The 21033-nt window shown below is 39.6% G+C and overlaps 1 protein-coding gene and 1 pseudogene across 3 annotated transcripts in view; one reads left to right on the top strand and one right to left on the bottom strand.

Annotated features, from left to right (window-relative positions):
• The window catches only part of ABHD5 (abhydrolase domain containing 5, lysophosphatidic acid acyltransferase), a 33478-nt gene extending 13055 nt beyond the window's left edge, over positions 1 to 20423 (bottom strand). The window contains exons 1-3 of one of the 3 annotated variants that reach the window (XM_067291446.1): positions 20305 to 20332; positions 14941 to 15001; positions 46 to 131 (exon numbers count right to left, since the gene is read on the bottom strand). In XM_067291446.1, the coding sequence (XP_067147547.1) occupies positions 46 to 131; positions 14941 to 14981 (127 nt within the window). In that variant the 5' untranslated portion in view covers positions 14982 to 15001; positions 20305 to 20332. Of the gene's footprint in view, positions 1 to 45; positions 132 to 14940; positions 15002 to 20304 lie in introns of those variants that run through there. The other 2 variants (XM_067291445.1, XM_067291447.1) reach the window with 2 other exon arrangements.
• Positions 7191 to 8954, top strand: LOC136991403 (tigger transposable element-derived protein 1-like; annotated as a pseudogene).
• Positions 20424 to 21033: the final 610 nt, after the last annotated feature.

The raw sequence follows: 21033 nt of genomic DNA, 5'->3' as shown, positions 1-21033 counted from the left end.
ATCAAGTCATATCTATAAATCTTTTTAAAGAACAAACAGACTTACATTTTAGCATTCTGTCTTCAGCCTCTTTAAGATGTAGCAGTGATGTGGGACACCAGGCAGGAAGCCAGCTGAATAACCATCCTGACCTACAACAGTAATAAAGAATATAAATTTCTTGAGTAAAGTAATCACATTCTGCACCATCTGAAGCTTTGAAGGAGCTTAATTTGTTGCTCTGCATGAAAGAACATGACTAAATTACACATCATGTAGGACACCAGTGAGCTGTAGGAAGGAATTCACTTTCTCCTGACTTTTCGTGGTGGTATAATGATCAGGGGTGTTCTTTGAACAGTGTGCTGTCTCTCCATTAGCTGTTCCTCATCAGAGTGCACTGATCTATCTCTGTCAGAGCAGGCTTCTCCTGAGAATCTGGAGACGGTCCTCACACTGACCCAAGAAGCTTGGCAAGAAATACGACACAATTCCTGGGGTTTCCAGACTCTTTTTAAGTTCCCCTGGAGGTTTGCCTGCCCACACGCTACTCTGCATGAACCTACTACTTCCAAAAAAGCAATACACCTTGTGTTTGCCAGCTTCATCTGAACTGACTCATACACTAGATAAATTTAAAAGGTGAAACCCAAGCAGGTTTATTTCAGCAAAGCAAAAAAACAAGGGCCTTCATTATAAACTTAGAAACAAAGCCACAGAGGAGAATAAAACAACAATTTCAAGTACCCCTAACAGAATGTACTTTTCCAGCTCTCACTTACTATCTTTGTAATACTTTCTTGACCGTGAGAGCAGGAGGAATGATTCAGCTAGCAGCATCATCTCACAGATGCTGCTCCAAAGAACCCAGCAGTTAGGTTGCCAGGCTAAGATCATAACCACATCTTAGAGCTACAACTCTTCTCAGGTGTTAATTCACCCCTTTTTTCAAGATGGAATTCTCTTTTCCCTCTCTCGCCTGTTTTTATCCTTAAACTGGCTCAGGCTACTTCTTTCAGTGAGAAGGTTGCAACTGTAGGACCCTGGACCATTACTCAGGGAGAAAAAGAGGAGGTCACTGAGTTCACAACCATTTTTCCTTCTTTAGCTCATTTTTCCTAGATTGAATTGCTTTCCAGCTGGTTACAATATTGTCAAGATTGAATGCTGGAGTATTAATTGTACAACAATTAATGTTAAAGACCAAAAAGTTACCGATGTCCAAATTTTCAGAGTTTACAGAACACATTAATAACAAATTACAGGTCTGGCCTTTCAAGTTCTTTATCCAAGGGATCTTTTCCCCCACCTTTCTAGGGGCTTGAGCTATCACAGCTGCATAACTATTTAAGTTCATGATACAATATGGCAGGTTTTCTGAGAACGCACAAAGCAACTGCAAGCAGCACAGTTCAGATTCCTAGAAACATATTAGAGGACATCAGAAGAGAAGCATCTGATCAAAAAGAATTCATCAACCAATCACCGTTATCCAATATGGTTTACTTCTCTAAGAATCATATTGATGTCTGGCTTTTTGGTAGATAATCTTCCTGAATCACCAGAATTCTTGAATCACTTTAATGGTGTAGTCTCTGAGAATCTGAAAGTGAAGGCCATATGTTCTTTCAGATGCCTCATGCAATCTGAGAACTTAAAAAACTCAGCATCTTACAGGAATGGGTATCCAAGTAATTTGCTTCCACATTAATCCACATACTTATCTCTTTACAAGTAATATTTTTAAGAGATTAAAGCTGACACCAGCCAAAAGCAATATAGCCAGCAAATAACTGTTAAATCTGAGTTTAACAGTATTGCATTATATAATTGTGTCCAATTTTATGAACTACTTAGATAAATTATTAAACAATAACTATGTCACTACCCTTTTAAGCCAAACCTTTTTTTCTAGTGATGTGCTGAATTAGACATTTTCTTTCATAATTCTCAAGTCAGAAGCATTAAACCTAGTCACTATTTCCCTCAAACCAAAACAGTATGAAATGTTTCTTTTTAGGGAAACCCCTGCATTAGAAAAAGAGTTCTTTAGAAATTTTTTTTTAACAGAAATGTAGAACTGTAACATGTCAACATGAAGACAGTGCAAAGATATGACCACAAGGAAATAAAAATTAAATCCACAGTAGACAGTCCCAAGATTTTATTTCCCAACCCTAGGGAGACACATGGATACTGAGGAAAAATATTCCGAAAATTGCATCAGAATGAAGGGGTTGAACATTACAGATGCTCACTCTCTCATCTATTAGTTATCAGTACTGTTTATAAATATTGAGATTTTCACTCAGATAAGACATCACATGTATGTACACCTTGACGAATAAAGTAAGCAAGCTGAAATGCTTATAGTAAAAATTATGTTTGGAATTCAGTCATTCTGTAATTTCTGAACCAAGAGAGTAAATGAACAAGATGTTCTGTCAAGAAAGTGATGGGAAGAATTTTAGGAAGAAAATATTTAGTTACCTATGTTCAAAACTTATTCCTTTGCTTTTCCTCACCCTTGCCTTCCAAAAAACAATTTATCACATTGCTAGGTATTATCTATATGTGCAGAACAATCAACTATTTATCCTGATATTTGAATAATTTCTTTGGCATAGGCACACTCTAGTCTTCCAAAGGTATAATTTATTTTGTACATCTGTGCTAAATGTGTCTTCTAAATGAACATAAGAATGTTAATTGCTTATATGACTTATTGTTTTTATTTCTATGATATAAAGTTAAAACAGTTATGCAATATCAAAAAGGAAAGAACGGACCTTTCATGAGTTTGCCCACCAAAAATGGAGATAAAATATGAAAGAAAACTAAAGATTTCATTCATTGCTATCATTTTCATACTGATTGTACACATTGCAGTCACACATCAAATTACCAAGGTACTTAACTTGTGTAATTTAACCTATATTTTCTTTTGTGGCTGAGCAGTAACATAAACCAGTCTGTACATCCCTGCTAACATAAGTAATAATCAGTAGGGCACAGAGGCACAGCCATGCCATGGGAATCTTCCTTGCACTGCCCATCTGCGGTCACTTACTTTCCCAGCCACCTGAAAAAGCCTGGAGATCTGGAGGCAGGTAAAATCAGTGGGGAGCAGGAGAGGATTTGCTGGCCCCCTTGGTGTTCAAAGAACCCACGTGCTCTGGCAACAGACCACTGTTGTTACCTAACTGTTGCTAACTTCAAACTTCTTGTACTCATTTGGGACAAAAGACCAGAAGGTAATAGGAAACCCCAGAGACAGTCTCTAAATGGTTTTAGATATGGAGAAAGTCTGTTCCCCCATGACAGGCTGTCATTGGATTATTCTACTAATAGACAGCCCCAATCACATCATTATTCAATATACAATCAAAAACAAACAAAAGAATACCATACAATGTAGTTTAACTAAAAAGAAAGCCTGCTTATTCAAGTACAATATTCTTACTTTTATTGGGTGAGTTGGATGTTTGTGAACCACCCAAAACAGGAGATTCTCTTGCAGGTTACATAAAAGGAGAGAGAAGTCTCTGACAAAAATCAAAGTGTTTATGATTAGTTAACACACAGATGTGTAACAATCTTGCCTTGCCTCACAGGGTGTGATGCTTATTAACTATGCTGTGAACGGATTTCAATGTATTTTGCCAGACTCCTCTCTGTTTTTAATCAATTGGACACTGAGTTTGGGATCTCATTTAGAAAGCATTTACCATGCCACTCTGGTTCTCCAGACAAGTTAATGAAAGCCTTATTCTGGAGGTGCACAAAGATCTTACATCACCTGTTTCCAGAGCTGGACAATCAACCCAGAGGGAATAATGTGGATGTTCTGAGGGAGCAACTTCCCAAACGGAGCAAGTCAAATCAGATTCCCAAATACACTAGTCTCAGAGGAGACATTAGAAGTTCATTATCTATAAATAGCACAACCACCAAACTCCATTGGTATGAAAAGGCACAAACTCCAAAACTTGAAGCTGGAAAATGAGACTTAACTTTGCAGCTACTCTTTCCGAAAGGAAAACTTCAAAGCTGAGAGGGTATATTCTTTTAAGGTGTTCAGGCACATAATTCTTAGTTGTATTTCTGCTTCTTTTTAACTGATTATTCTAAGTAGTCTGAAATGGCTTAAGACTTCAAGAGTCCCTGGCTATATATATAAAAAGAAAAATCAAAGAATTAATGAAAGGTGATGATCAGGCAGCAGTGTGCTTCCGCTGTTCTTTCTACTAAGGTTTAAAAGCAATAGGGAATGTTACTAGTTTCCCAACTCAAACTCAAACATGAAAATGCTTCTGTTGTAGCTTTTCGAAGGTAGAGGAAAATTCTATTCATCCAAACAAGTTCATTCTAAGTTGAGAAAATTACAGAAATCCTATTCCACTCAACCACGAAACATATTGTGGACATTTTTTTTGACTGAGCTGTCAACTACAGTCTGCTTGGCTGAGGGAGTCTCATACATAAGCATGGTCAGGCTGAAAGTAGTAGGATTTAGAGAATACCAGAACATGTTATAGCAAAGCAGACAACTTCACATTTATAAAAGATACTCTTTACCTGTACAAGCATAAGAAGGGATACAGGTATGAAAAATAAATAATGATTACTGCCTGCAGAAATCTAGGGAGTAAAGAATAATTAAATATTGTGTAAAGTGATAGTAATACTCCTTTTCCTTAGCTGCTTGAACTTTAATTTGAATCAAATACTTGCTGTCCCAGCACAGCTAAAATTGCCTGAGGGTAACTTTCAAAAGAACTAAGAATCAAGTAGAGGCAGAGGCACAGTGAACCCGACCCACACATCCACCTCCACTAACTAGGTCAAATCAGATGAAGAATATGGCAAATAGGTAACTCAGATACTATCATTCTGTCAGTTCGATTAATCCTATTTAGTTTGGTGAGAATCGATTACACGCAAGACAATTGATGGATTTATGGCCAGTTACAAATTTGACAGACTCCACAAAAAGCTTATGAAAGCCTGGATAACACTGAATAACTGAGAATAGCTCTTGTTATGCTGAGGTAGACACTCAAACCGCTGAGTAGTCCACCTGATTTCTGGCTTGTAATGTGGATTACCGAAAAGAAGCCCTACCATGTAAAGACAGTTTCAACGTTCAATAACAGTTGTTTATAACTATCTAGGAGATACAAATACACATATATGCAGCTCATTCTCTCACTTTTCAAGCTTATAATTTACTTATTCACATTAGAGTTATAAGAATATATGGCCTACGAGATGTATTAGGCTTAAAATCATTCAACAAAGGTATTTTCCCATGTACAAAACTGCCGTACAGCTAGCTGTAATAGTCTGTGGAAAGCCTGTGTGTTAAGAAAACAAAACAAAAAAACCCCAAATGACAGAACTCCACTAAATCAGAGTAGCTGAGCACAATACCATTTCCTACAAGATGATTTGCCACAAGTTACTGACCTACAGAGATGACATATGCAGAGATTTTTCTATGGTGCTGATTATAAAATCTGCTTTTCACAAAGTATCTTGAAATTAGTAAAATAACTAAAACTCTCAGTATAGACCAAAAAGTTGCCTTGAAACATCTATCAGTGCCAGGAGTGTGGAAAACAGAATTTCCTGTCACAAAGATTACTTGAAGCAGCTGTAAAACACTGGACTTATGAAAGATATCACTGGGAAAATTAGGGCTTAACATATTTTTCAATTGTATTTCTACAAACAATGTTGCAAATTACCAAGATTTTAGCTATGAAACAAGCTAAAAAACTTTAAGAAGTTGAAACACCGAGTAAACTCACTGAAATGATTTCAAGCTTTACCCTTAGATCTTATTAGAATCAAGCTGGTCTTTTGAAAATCTTAAACAACCCTCTCTTCTCCTGATTTTCAGAAGTAAATGCAGCTATTTATAAGGAAAGAAATAATAAAAACATATTCATGCAGAGAATTTGTTGTATTGCTTATTCCTAACACCAGGATGAATGGCATCGTGATTTTCAGGGCCATCCAGCTGGCATGGCTGTTACGAACATCAGCTGATTAGATCTAGACCCAAATTAAGAAAAGCTTGCATCGTAACAGGAAAACAAGAGTTAGGTAATTCAAAAACAGCTCAGGTTCCCTCCTCTGGTTTCTGCACATAGTATTCTTGAAGTACTTTGCTAGCAAAGGAATTAAGAACTGCAAATGTTTCGAAATCTAAATATGCTAAGCACCATAAGGCTTACTCTTCTAAGGTCTCAAGTAACCTCATCACACAAAGCACTGTACTCAGTAAAACTAGTGATATATTTAAATGCTCCACTGAACTGAAGATATAGTGCTTAGTGTTTTATCAGAAAAACCATACAGATATACATACAGTATTATCATTACTCCATACATAATATTCAAAAGAGATTGATATCAAAAGAATGGAGCAACTACTGTTCTGGTTTTAACATCATTTAAAACTTCAGGGCAAAGCAACTCACTCAGACTTTTTTATTGTTATAGAAATACTAAGGAGGGGCAGAACAGGAGGAGTAAAAAAGAGCCTCAGGTATTCATAATGGGGCAAGAGTTCAATATATCAAAGGTAGGGCAAAGTGCCAATTTTAAAAGTAAAAGACTGTCTTGCCATAATGCTCTCTATAGTTAACACAGAATTTTATATGCATGGATATTTAAGTGAAATAACTAAGAGAGTCTTTTTTTTTTTTTTTCTTTTTAAAGGCACAGCAGAAACAAGCCTGTTTACTGGAAGTTTTATGCATTTCCCCCAGCATCAGTACAGGCACACCTCGTTTTATTGCGCTTCGCTTTATTGCACTTCACAGATATTGTGGATTTTACAAGTTGAAGGTTTGTGGCAACCCTGCGTCGAGCAAGTCTGTTGGCGCCATTTTTCCAACAGCATGTGCTCACTTTGTGTCTCTGTGTCACATTTTGGTAATTCTCACGACATTTCAAACTTTTTCATTATTACTATATCTGTTAGGGTGATCTGTGGTCAGTGATCTTTGATGCTACTATTGTAATTGTTTTGGGGCACCACAAACCGTGCCCATGTAAGACACAGAACTTAATCGATAAATGTTGTGTGTGTTCTGACTGCTCCACCGACCGGCCGTTCCCCCGTCTCTCTCCCTCTCCTCGGGCCTCCCTATTCCCTGAGACACAACAATATTGAAATTAGGCCAATTAATAACCCTACAATGGCCTCTAAGGGTTCAAGTGAAAGGAAGAGTCGCACGTCTCTCACTTGAAATCAAAAGCTAGAAATGATGAAGCTTAGTGAGGAAGGCATGTCGAAAGCCGAGACAGGCTGAAAGCTCTGCCTCTTGCGCCAAGCAGGTAGCCAAGTTGTGAATGCAAAGGAAAAGTTTTTGAAGGAAATGCAAAGTGCTATTCCAGGGAACACACGAACGATAAGAAAGTGAAACGGCCTTATTGCCGATATGGAGAAAGTTTTAGTGGTCTGGACAGAAGATCAAACCAGACACAACATTCCCTTAAGACAAAGCCTAATCCAGAGCAAGGCCTGAACTTTCTTCAATTCTATGAGGGCTGAGAGAGGTGAGGAAGCTGCAGAAGAAAAGCTGGAAGCTGGCAGAGGTTGGTTCATGAGGTTTAAGGAAAGAAGCCATCTCCATGACATAAAAGTGCAAGGTGAAGCAGCAAGTGCTGGTGTAGAAGCTGCAGCAAGTTATCCGGAAGATCTAGCTAAGATAATTGATGAAGGTGGCTACACTACACAACAGCTTTTCAATGTAGACGAAACAGCCTTCTATTGGAAGAAGATGCCATCTAGGACTTTCACAGCTAGAGAGGAGAAGTCAATGCCTGGCTTCAAAGCTTCAAAGGACAGGCTGACTCTCTTGTTGGGGGCTAATGCAGCTGGTGGCTTTAAGTTGAAGCCAATGCTCATTTACCAATCCAAAAATCCTCGGGCCCTTAAGAATTATGCTCAATCTACTCTGCCTGTGCTCTATAAACGGAACGACAAAGCCTGGATGACAGCACATCTGTTTACAACATGGTTTACTGAATATTTCAAGCCCGCTGTTGAGACCTACTGCTCAGAGAAAAAGACTCCTTTCAAAATATTACTGCTCATTGACAATGCACCTGGGCACCCAGGAGCTCTGATGGAGATGTACAACGAGATTCATGTTGTTTTCATGCCTGCTAACACAACATCCATTCCGCAGCCCATGGCTCAAGGAGTCATTTCAACTTTCAAGTCTTATTATTTAAGAAATACATTTCGTAAGGCTGTAGCTGCCATAGATAGTGATTCCTCTGATGGATCTGGGCAAAGTAAACTGAAAACCTTCTGGAGAGGATTCACCATTCTAGGTGCCATTAAGAACATTTCTGATTCATGGGCGGAGGTCAAAATATCCACATTAACAGGAGTTTGGAAGAAGTTGATTCCAGCCCTCATGGATGACTTGGAGGGGTTCAAGACTTCAGTGGAGGAAGTAACTGTAGATGTGGTGGAAACAGCAAGAGAACTAGAGTTAGAAGTGGAGCCTGAAGATGTGACTGAATTGCTGCAATCTCATGATCAAACTTGAACGGATGAGGAGTTGCTTCTTATGGATGAGCAAAGAAAGTGGTTTCTTGAGAAGGAATCTACTCCTGGTGAAGATGCTGTGAACATTGTTGAAATGACAACAAAGGATTTAGAATATGACATAAACTTAGTTGATAAAGCAGCGGCAGGGTTGGAGAGGATTGACTCCAATTTTGAAAGAAGTTCTATTGTGGGTAAAATGCTATCAAACAGCATCGCATGCTACAGGGAAATCCTTTGTGAAAGCAAGAGTCAGTCGATGCGGCAAACTTCATTGCTGTCTTATTTTAAGAAATGGCCACAGCCACCTCAGCCTTCAGCAACCGCCACCCTGATCAGTCAGCAGCCATCAACACTGAGGCAAGACCCTCCATCAGCAAAAAGATTACAACTCACTGAAGGCTCAGGTGATGGTTAGCATTTTTTAGCAACAAAGTATTTTTTAATTAAGGTATGTACATTGTTTTTTTAGACATAATGCTATTGCACACTTAATAGACTACAGTATAGTGTAAACATAACTTTTATATGCACTGGGAAACCAAAAAATTTGTGTGACTCGCTTTATTGTGATATTTGCTTTAATGCGGTGGTCTGGAACTGAACCCGCAATATCTCCGAGGTATGTCTGTATATCAAACGTAGGGCAAGTGTCAATTTTAAAAGTAAAACACCGTCTTGCCATAATGTTCTTTACAGTTAACATGGGATTTCATATGCATGGATGTTTAAGTGAAATAACTAAGAGAGTCTTTAAAAAAAAAAAAAAAAAAAAAAGCACAGCAGAAACAAGCCTGTTTACTGGAAGTTTTCTGCATTTTCCCCAGCATCAGTAATAGTCTATGTAGAATTGAAGAGGTCAGTAGGATATCGTTTCTGCCATCATCAACAATAAACGAGTTATCAGAGAAAATTCTATTCTTGGTCACTAAATTTCAAGTTTACTTTTCAAGTAATAACCTGAAATCATACAAAGCCAAAGAAACAGTCAAGGATGACAGAAACAAGCAAGACTGTGTGTGTCAAAATATCAGAGAGAAGCAGCAAGTTTACATCTGGCTAATTTATGCCTAAGCTAGAGTTAAGTTGTACACTTTTCCTTTCCCATTTTATTAATATAATGGTTTGCAACACCAGAATACTGAATGCTGTTTACATGGCTGATTATGGCAATAAAAAGTGTTTCTTTATTAACATTTACAAGCAACACTATTACATACAAAACACTATCATTTGAAGTACAAAAAAAATATTTCTCTCTGTAGGATTCACTATACTCAAGTTCCATAGTGTTCTCTAGTTACTCCCAGGAGTATTTTCCTTGTAGGTTGTTTAACAAATCACTGGAAAAAAATACTTAGGAGAAAAAGGCAATAAAGCTATTTCAAACTAGCATTTGAAAACATGAAAACATGTTTTTAAAGCCACAGCCACAAGAACCTGATGACAAGGAGCCCCAAAGAAACATGTACTAGACATAAACCTTTGCCTGGTTGACTGGAGTTAATCTTCAATGTTAGTTTGTTAAGTGATGAAAAGCCTATTTTTAAATGAGGAAGATAAAACACAAAGAAGTTCGTATGCTAGTCCAATTCTGAGAAGCATCCTATTTCTGCGTTTTCATTCCTGCCGCAGTCAGTATGAGGTAGCCCGGGAGATGCAATGCCTGATTCTAAGGCCATCACCACTGGCAGTAGATCAGATCTAAAAGTTTACTAGTTGCTCCATTTGGCTAGTTCAATTATTTTTGTGACTGTTCTGAAATTTCTGAAATGTTTCAGCCTAAAGAGAAATTATGTTTTAAACTGGATCGTTCCGGAGATCCAGCTGACAGATGAGAAACAGTTAACCAGCAAAGCTCTGGGCTAACAAGGTGGAAAAAGCCTGACCAGTGAGGCAAGGTGGAAGATGGCAAGCTTTTAAGCCAGAGCTGCCACTGACAGACAGCGACACATAACCATGACCTCAGTCAGACAGTTTGAATTTAACTGGTCAGGGACATCTCAGGGACAAGGCTCAGGATATGGTTTCATGAAAGCTTTAATAACATAACCAGTTTAAGGAGTCCTCCTTGTAGTCTTTCATTCTTGCCCCCAAAGTACAACATGTTCTTCAGTGCTTCAGGTTTCTGAGAATGATGAATACAGTCAGAATCATTCCAGCGTACATGATATATGCACAGTGAGTCTTACTGCAAGGGCTGCATATCCAGGGACACAGCTTTTGCATGTACAGTAGAAGTCAGTTGTAGTAAACACAAAAGTAATTTGAATGAGATGTTCCACAGACAAAAATTAACTTCTGGCAATTACAAACATCAGGAGAATAAACTTATTCCATTGATCCACTTCATGATTATTGCATAAAAAGACCAAAAATGTTGCAGTCCTCAGGGACATCAAGAGCTTGAGGAAAAAGGTGAGACCCAGAAGTGAGAATTAGGGGTGTGGGAGGGAACATAAAAACCTCCCAATCCATTAACAAATGTCTGTTCAGGATTTTCATGACGTGACAAAAAAAATATGAAATTGATGTAAATGAGTTTTATGGTTAAAAAGGAAACCACTTTTTTTCCCCAGATAGCATTATAAGCCTGCCTATAAAATTCTGTTTAGAAAAATTTCAAGCCAAGATGTTCCATGCAATTAAATGTTGTGAAACTCTTGGCTACTTCAGTAACACAAAACATATTTTTAAAGCCTCTGCATAATATTTCTAGGAAGTGTAATGTACATCAGCCCCATTTCAACAAAAAGCCCATGGTTATTGCAGAATATTGCTACATTAGGTCAGAGGCAAAAACAATGCATTCCTCATGTATTTACTGCATCTTGAACTCTGTATTCAGAACATTCAACATCAAAATTAATGTAAAAATTCAGAAGCAAATTTTATTACTCTCTCTACTTATATGAACAGTGCTACACAGGACTCTCACTTACTAAAATTAACCTGAGAACATAAATAAGGTAAATCATAAATAATGAGTATTTTCTGGCTATGTTAGTGATATTCAAGTTCCTCATGATGTTAAAATTCAGTTGAGCAACCTGAGCATTCAGGCAGAGGAGCGGACTTACAGTTTTGCTCTCTCCCATGCTGAACCCCAGCTGTAGGTGAGCATTGCTATATACCTTACATCATTGTTTCCCCACTACAAACACATTTTATTCTGTCTCCTGGTATTGCCTTTCACTTTTTATCCACATGTATCCTTTTTATACCTTTTTGTCATTTCTTCCATACTATTTCTAGGTATACGTACAGGTGTTCATTCCAGGAGACAGAGTTAAGTGGCATGTGCTCTTTTAGTGAACACCACAAGAATGAAGTTTATCAGTAGACTGCTGCCTGTGCCTGCATCCTGTAACACTCATACTGCTTACAAAATAAACTGCGTTAGTGCCTAATGCAAGAAACCATTAAGAATGTTTGCAGCAATGAGGAAAACATGCTTGTGGTCATGCAGCTATTCCTTACTCCTATCATTGTCAACTGCTATACAGACTCTAAATCTCCTCCAAATTGCAGTGTTCTATCTTCCTTCAAAACATCAGATATATTCCCCTCCTAACTCCATAGTCTGGTTAAAACCGGGTCACATATATACTACAGAGCAGAGAATTAATTAATTCTAACAAGTTTTCAATAACACTGTTCCTCCCTAACTTACAACATACTCCCTAACACACAAGCATTTCCACTTAAAAACTTTACAGCATTCCAACTGCTAACAATTATTTCCTCCCATCTTTTCTAATGACTCATTATATCTCAATTTAAAAGTTGAAATCAAAAACTATCTAGGGAAAAATCATATTAGCAACTATAGACCATGTACGAAAGAATACAGTATACAGAGATAAAGATGCAGATACAGCGGGGAGGGAAGGGGAGCTGCACAGTCACACTACAACTGCTCAACCTCGTGACAGAGATCATATGTGTAACACAGCTTTGGTACGAGTGAGGATCCACACCCCTTCGCCTCAACCACAGTAAATTCACATCTGATAGATCTCAGCATTGCCACAGTAATTAAGTGTTTTTACAAATATCACATTGTACATCACATTAAGAACTTTTGAAGAAATGTATTATTAAAAATAAATAAAATGATAATTTTCAGGTATTACATAACTTTCTACTATTCTCATTTTATTCACCTATTGATATACTCTTGGTGCCCTTCAGATATTGTATAACCTCAAATAAAATAAATAAATATTAAAAAAATAAGTAAATACTGTTTAAACCTTATTTATCAACCTTCTAATACCTACCTTGCCAGAGGCCCACATTTCAGACTACCCCTGAGTTGCATCAAATTGAACAAGAATAAAATATATAAGTAACAAGCATCTTTTGTAAATCTGCATAATTGCCCATCACCCCACTTATCTTTTGTTTATATTCCTTACTGCATTACACACAATTTGGATCACAACTTAAATAGGAGATGGATATATAGATTTTTCCATAAAGAACTGTGTAAGAACACAGATAAAAGACTATTTAAAGCGTACAATTATTTCACTTAGCTCCAAACATGCTATACACAAACCACATTCATACCACAACCTTTCACTGCATACCATTAGAATAGCAACTACATTGTGTTTTTTTTTTTTTTTTTTTTTTTTACCATAGTGTTACTTCTTCCTATGTCAAATTGCAGTATTCAGTGTTTTGGCCTACTGAGCCTAGTCTCCACTTCTTAGAAAACCCTCATGAATAGTGTCTAGGAAGTGCATAGTCCCTCCCATTCTCCCAGAAACTCAAAGATAGTTTTGTTTACATGCCTACATTGCAAAATTTTTAGATGTCAAGAAAAGTGTAAATAACCTTAAAAACAGGTAAGAAGATGAACAAGTCTAAAAAGCCATTGCATCAAATGTTCTGCTATGGAAAGCTATTATATATATACACAATTAATAAGCCTTTAGGGTCATGTATAACACTTGCTAAATGTAATCAAGAAAAAAGTTCAATAGTCTGTTAGTACTAGCCCACCCCATCTCTTTTTTTCCATTGTAACATGTTTCTCTTCCTCACTGCAATGTATGAACGGACTTTCTCAATGGCAATAGAAGCTCTTGCGACTTTACTAGAGAAAGCATTTTTGGGATATATTTTTTCCTCATTTCTGTAGTCTCACATGATCCTCAGTTTCCTATTACAACTCATTCAGAAAGTCTTCCTCCTTCACCATTTGTCTCCATGTTTTCTTCTTGTCACTCAAGGCTTTACCCTTAAATTTCTCCTCTTTTACCCCCTTAAGCTTATTCCAGAGTGACCTCATCCCATTACACAGCTTCAGTGACTCACAAATCTCTTTCTTCTCCACTGACCTCTCTCCTGCTGTTCAGCTTCTCATCTGGATCTCTTAGTGCCAATATAAACTGAGCCACTCACCTTTCCTCCCATGCCCTCTTCTCTCTTGCTGTCAATACAAATTATGGACAAAACCCTACCCTGAAAGAATGTCAGTGTTGCAAGTAAACACTCGAAAGTTATGAAATATGAAAATCAAAATTTCCTCATCAAGCAATCTTAGTAAGCCATCCGATAATTTATCAGACACTCTTCCCCCCCCCCCCCCATCAACCAGGAAAGTTCTTCAGATTCTCTCAGTAATGTTCAGAAAAACTGTAGCTTGCGGAGATCCTCCTGGCATGGACACTGTCCTTTTTCAAGGGATAGGTCTCTAACTGGGCCTACAAGGCAAGGCTTAGTATAATGTCAACAACAAAAGAACAGGACTCTGGCACAGCACCAAACTTTAAATAGGCTCTAAAAAACTTAGAATTTATCCAAAGGTATGTGATACTGGCAAAAGTTTGTGTTAGACTATGATCCCCAAACCCTTCCAATAATAACTCCAAAGCTAGTTTACCTTATTTGAGAGTTCACTTAAATTTCCATTGGGCTTATGACTTCACTTACTCACAGGTACTGGGATCCTAGTTTGGTAATTTCCATACTAGACTCTTCACTTGGTAAACATAAAAGTTTCCGCTTTATCCACAGTGTTAGTAGCAGAATTCCTTATGTTGCTTATTAATCCTGTATTACCCCCATTTAGTAACATCCTAAATGTAATTGAAAAGCTGCTGTATAACTGCTATCTTCCCCCCTCCACTCCTCGTTGTCTTTCTGAAACGTAAGGACTTGAGCCAGATGACTGATAAATCTAGTAGTATTTTTAACAGGGGATTTCTGCCATAACAGATGACTCAGCCAGACAATCACTGAAGGAGAGCCGGAATTGATAACTTCAGGCAAGATATTAAAAGTATGTTCTCTGTAATGGTATCTATAAGAATTCTGTGTCCATTTATTAGATATTTGAAGTGTGAACCACATGTAACACAGCTGAAGATTACCTGGGATTACCTTCAGGCCTAGTAGTGACAGGCGAAACCATGCAGTTGAATGCTGCTTCCCCTAGGATGGAAACCAGTGTTTTCAACACACACAACTGGAAAGGAACAATTGAAAAGATTCCCTGTTGCTTGAAAAGAACTACTGAGGAGGAAAGACCTTCTGCAGCTCTCTGGAGTACATTGGTATTGCTTCTTCTCATATTGTCTAACATAAGAACACATTGCAGAAAAAGCAGAGGAGAAAATCTTTAGCCTAGTAGCGTGTAACCTGTGGTGTTCAAACCTCTAGATTATGATTCCTAAGGCAGTCTCCCTTAAGAATCATATAAAACTATGAAGAACTAAAGAATTCCCTGAAAAATCATAAAAATGTGTTTGCTGATCTATAAATGGAAAGCGTGTCATGCCCAGATTTTTTTTTTTTTTTTTTAATAAACAGTGAAAGGAAGTTCAGGGACCTCCCTGAGGCCTCATGAACACATCTTAACCAACTGCTATTTCTTCCCTGCTGTGGCTCTTTGGCAACTCCTTGCCAGGCGCTCTATCATACCATTCCCTGCCACACTGAAGGAGCTTGAAAGATGGTAGGTAAGCACACAAATTGGTCCATCTGAATCTAAAAATCCATTTCACAAAGATTAGTACATCACATGTAACAATGGAGGACCAACCGGGAAAGGGGAAAGAAAACGAAGAAATGAACAGATAAGAAACTATCCTCTAAATCTCTGCCATAAACTTGAATTAAGGAATATCCAATAAACAAAAGAATCCAAAGAGCAGTCAAAAACAAGAGCAGATCATCCACTCCTATATATTCACTGCATTTTCCCCCCCCTTTTTCAGTAATGTTTGCCTAAAAGCCTGAACACTACTCTTCTATTCCCTAATGTGCTTATTCAAGCTTCTCAAGGGAGCATTTACATGAAATTCTTGCTTGCATAGGGATAGGAAACACACTATTGTGATCATCTTTCTTCTGTCACTGGAATGAGAAGATAGCTCCTATCTTTTTGCCATCTTTTTCCTTCTCTCCCTTGAGTTTGTGTCGGGGGAGAAGAGGTATCTTCCTGATGACCACAGACTTTCCTTTCCAAAAATTATACAAGGACAGGAAAACTGTTTGAGAGATGACTACACAAATGTAATGTAAAAGGCATTAAGCTCTGAAGTTACAACTTACACCACCCTACCAGTGAAAAAGACAAAATCAGAAAAGAGGAAGGAAACATTCTTTTTTCCTTTTTTACATGCGCTATCACAATGAACTTGTTATGTTTCAGTATCCCTTTAAAAAACGGAAGCTGCAAGTCCCAGACCTGCTGCTAGTCATATGTGCTATAGGACTGGCCTTTAGAAAAAGTCTCCTTTCACAAAGGAAAGTAAGCAGGATTGTGCTTTCAACAGCCCACCTGCTTAAGGTTTGTTTTAAAACCTAGATGTTGAAACCAGCAAGAAAGCAAGCAAAAATTTGAATTCAGACTGCTCCATAAAAATATGCTTTAATATCACTATGATACCAGTGTGAACTCTCTTAGTAAGAGACAGACATAGGCTGTATTAGGTCTGATACAGTATTTCTCTTTTGTTTTAATCAAATAACTTGCTTCTATAATTTGTAAAAAGAATACTGTAACATTTCAAACTGCATACCCAAAGAATCAAAATACAAGCAAGTCTGAAGGATAATGGAAAAATAATCGTGATTACTGGTGTTGCAGTAACACTTACAGTATATGTTTTTAAATATTATTCCAAGCTGCTATTTTGTGAGACTACAGGCCATATGCAAACAATTTGATATAGGCTCGTAAGTGCAGATCCCTTTAAACTTTTTTTCTTAAAGAAAGTTAATTCATTTATCTCAGAGGGAAAAAAAAACACTGCTCTATCTTTGGGATTTTTCCCAGATATGTACACGTACTTAGTAGCTGCTATTACTAGTTATATTATAAGTTGTAAGTAGTCCTGATGAATCCAGAGTGAATATGAGTGAATTCAATATTGGCAAAAGGATTATGCTAGGCTGATTGCCTCACAGACAGAAATCTACTTCTGTAACTTAAACAGAGAAGGTTCAAGGCTGTGAAGAGGTTTGGGAGTTGTTAGTAAGTGACATGTTAACCAAGCAATCGCTTCCATGATGAAGACTCAAAACATTTGTTCAGTTAGTTTTCTCATTCCAAGTTAGGACAATGTCATGAGTATCTTTCAAGACCATCTAGGAAGTTACTGAGACACTGTCATTCTGTTTTCACCACACCTGTGTAGTTACCAGATTTCAATAAACCGGGTATGTTGCAAAACAAGATGAGTAACACCAATTTTTCAAGCAGATGAAGTAAACTTCATATTTATTTTTCAGATACACTTGTCATTAACAATCTAATCTAGGGTTTTAAAGATATCTAATAATTCTTCCTCTCATTATCACAGAGGTTTAAATCCAAAAGTATTTAACATATTTCACTCATTTATAAATTTTCTCTGGGTACTGAGCTTTGTTCAGCTTGAAAGGATAAAGAAATACTAATTTTGACTAACATCAGAAACAGACCAATAGTGCTAATAAACTGGAGCATTAACATTTCATCATAGCTAATGCACTTTTTGAAACTATGGAGAAGCAGCACAAGATTTTGTTCTTAGAAGTCTTTAGTGAACTGGGGAACTTACTCTGAAAGATTTCACGTTAAATGTCCTGATTGTTTAGAAGGGGGATACTGACAACTTCTTCAAAATCAAGTTCCTTTAAAAACTATCCAGTTGAGCAAACCATGATGAGAGATTCGTCATAGTCCTTTTTGAAAATTTAGTCTATGATTCCTAACCCTATGCCCAGACTATCTAACATGACAATCCTGCAGTTCTGACAGGTTACAGAAGTTGAGGGCACTTGGCACTATTTAAGCAGCACTCAGCACTCCATGTGATCAAATCAGGCAGCTAATACAGTTCAGGCTAATGAGCTGAATGAACATATAAACAAAACAGGTTGAGGCAGGGCTATTTTAAGACTCTGATTTAGAAAACCCGCAAATCATCAACAAGAGGCTTTACAAGTAACGTGTATTTTATGAATGTGAATGGATAAGAAAGTCATCTGAATGCAGAACCAAGAAGGGAAATGTAGTTTCAAACACAAGTAGTAATGTTGCAGAAGGTGTAAAGAAAGAAAAGATTAAAAAAAAAAAAGCTATTTTTAAGTTTGAGGAAAGGAGGACCAGACAGAGATACAGATTAGATCAAACTGCACAGGGCTTTGCAAGTAAAGTCTTTGAAGCTTATACTAAAAAAGAGAATGCTGTGTGTATATGGGCGTAAAGGCACAGTAGGGAGCTGAAGGCATGAGAAGATAGATAGTCCAGGTTTGGTCAAATCGAGCTGGCAGCAGAAAACATCCAAGATGAAGTATCAAAGCCAGAAGTTGTAAAAAGGGCTAAATAGAGATCAAGACTGAAGGTGCAGCTAGTTTTGAAAGATAACAGAAGAGACATATAACATGACCACATGCAACTAATATCATCCTGGATATGAAGTCATGAATATACAGTATGATTTTCATGCTAGTAGTTAAAGAATTTTAGGTGGATTTCCTCAAAAAAAGTAAAATTTAATTATGAAAGGAAAGAAAGTAAAAAGGAGAAAGTAAGAGTGGGTTTCTGGGGGCCAGGAATCAGCCATGTGATACATTACCTGAAGAATGGAGATAAAGGAATGAAGGGAAAAAATATTTGTAAATAGCACATATGAAGTACATACACTCATCTGACTGAGGGGATACAGCATTTGTATGACTACAGCACAGTTAGATACACTCTGATAGAACACTGTTTGGACTAAAAACATATAATATGATTGAAAATTGGGAGATAAGTGACCAGCAGATACATTAAGAAGTATGCTTTGTGAATAAAAAAGACCCAAAGATGGGATAACTATATATTCTATAGTGGGATGAGGGAAGACAGAAAATATATTTCAAAGCAATAGAAAGATACCATAACAGGTCCATCTTGGCAGCTGAAGCATACAATGAGAAATAAAACATACACTGAAGGACAAGGCATGAGAAGATATACACCAATAAATAATATGGGAATGGAAGAACAGCAGAGCACTGATTAATAACTTATTATGGAACCATTTGAGCATACATAGTCTGAAGATAGAGCACAGGACTATGCAGCATCAGGCAGAAGAGTGATTAATAGCTATAATGAAGGCACATAATGAGAGTGTGAGCCAGTAGTTACAAACAAGTAGTAGGGATATCAAATGTATGTTAAGAACAAGGCAGGGCAATCTACAGCAGGGGAGCCGGTTTGGTCAATGAGAGTGTCTTGGGATACTGAAAAGAAAGAAAAGTTTAGTGAAGACAGCTGAAGATGAGGTAGGTGTACAGTACTAAAAAAGGGGAAAAGTCAGAGCAAGAGCAAATAGGTTTATGTTGTAAAGATGTGCTCTCATCCCCACCTTGTATCAAGGATTACACAGAAGAATAAAGGTAGAGTGGCAGAGAGACTGATAAACTTTACTGCCTGCTCTGTGCCTACGTGAATATATAGAACACATGGAATGAGAAGGTAAGATATTTATACGTACAGGTAAAGTTTCAAAGGCACACAAAAGTGCGGGCCATCCATATATACCAATGAGAGCATAGAGGAGATTGGGGTGCAAAGGAAGGACGGACAGAATTAATGTGTGCACACACCGAAGGAAGGCTGTTAGTGCAACGTGCACGCATCTCTTGCGGTTACAAAAGCCGGGCCAGGAGTTGTTGAAGTTTGCACGCAGAAGCTGAAGCAGCAGAGGACGGCTAGCGACGCAAGGCTTGTGTGTGCCCAGCGGTGAAATCACTTGGAGACGGCATGCGAAAGGATGAGTGTAGCTAAAGGAGGAAGGCACGGCAGGGCTTTGCAGCGGAAAAGACGGCAGCCGGCGTGTGCGCAAGCGGTGCCCGACACGGGCCGGCGGCAGGGCGCGCACGGCAGGGCAGGCGGCACAGCGGCAGCCGGGCCGAGGGGCCCCGGGCCGGGCCCAGCACACCGGAGCCGCCGCCGGGCCCCGGCCCCGCCACGGCGGCCAGGGGCGCCCCAGGGACCGGGACGTCGCCTATATGAGCACGCACCTGATACAGACAGACACCCGCTTCCCAAATGCACCTGCTTACACAGGCACGCGAGCCCCTGCAGCAGGGCACACGCGCGGGGGGACCCCAGCCGGCGGCCGGAGCCCACGGCCACAGGCAGGGCCGCGCGGGCGCCTATAGGCGGCGCCTGCCCCCCCCCCGCCGAGGGCACCTATAGGGAGGACGAGGGTCACCCTCAGGGCGGCCCCGCTGCCGCCCGCTGCACTCACCCTTCGCTGGGGGCCTCCTCCTCGGCCATGGCGGCGGGGCAGCGAGCGGGAGCGGGCGGCGGGGCGGCGGCGGCCGGCAGCGCGGCGAGGGACAGCGCGACCGCGACGGCACCGGCCATCACGGGACCCGCCCGCCCGCCGCCTGCGTCATCCCCGCCGCGGCCGCCCACACCATAGAGCGGGGAGGCCGCCAGCGGCTAGAGCGCCCCGCCGCCAGGCGGAGCCGGGGGGCTGGGGAGGGCCGCGCGCGCCGCCGCCCCGCTGTGCCAACCGTCGCTCTTTGCCCGCGCGCTGCGGGGGGGGAGTGTAATAGGGTGCCTGCGCGCCGCGGCGTGGCCGTTGGTCCGCGCGCTGGGGCGAGGCGGGAGGGGGCAGGGACATGGCGCCGGCTGCCTGCCGGTGTGTGTGTGTGACCCCGGGTGAAGGGGGAACAACACACGCCGCCCAACGCCCCCGAGAGGGCAGGGCAAGGACCTTTTGCTGGCGTTTCAGGCTGGGCTCCTGGGACTGTGCTCCTAGGCCCCAGGTCCCTGCAGGACCTAGCCCGATCCCAAGATAAAAGCTTACGTTAGTAATGAGGACTGCTGCCTTCATGAGGAAAGGCTAGACAGAGGGTGAAATCCTTCCTGGCTTAATGCTCTGTCGTGGCCTGTCAGCCACATCATCTTTATAAGTGTCTCTGAACTGTGAATCTTAAGTCTCCAAGAGAAATATGTATACATGTGTACT

This window comes from Apteryx mantelli, chromosome 2, assembly GCF_036417845.1.
Source record: "Apteryx mantelli isolate bAptMan1 chromosome 2, bAptMan1.hap1, whole genome shotgun sequence".
Lineage (NCBI taxonomy): Eukaryota > Metazoa > Chordata > Aves > Apterygiformes > Apterygidae > Apteryx > Apteryx mantelli.
The sequence above is the reverse complement of the archived record's forward strand: the minus strand, read 5'-3'. Positions and strand labels throughout refer to the sequence as shown.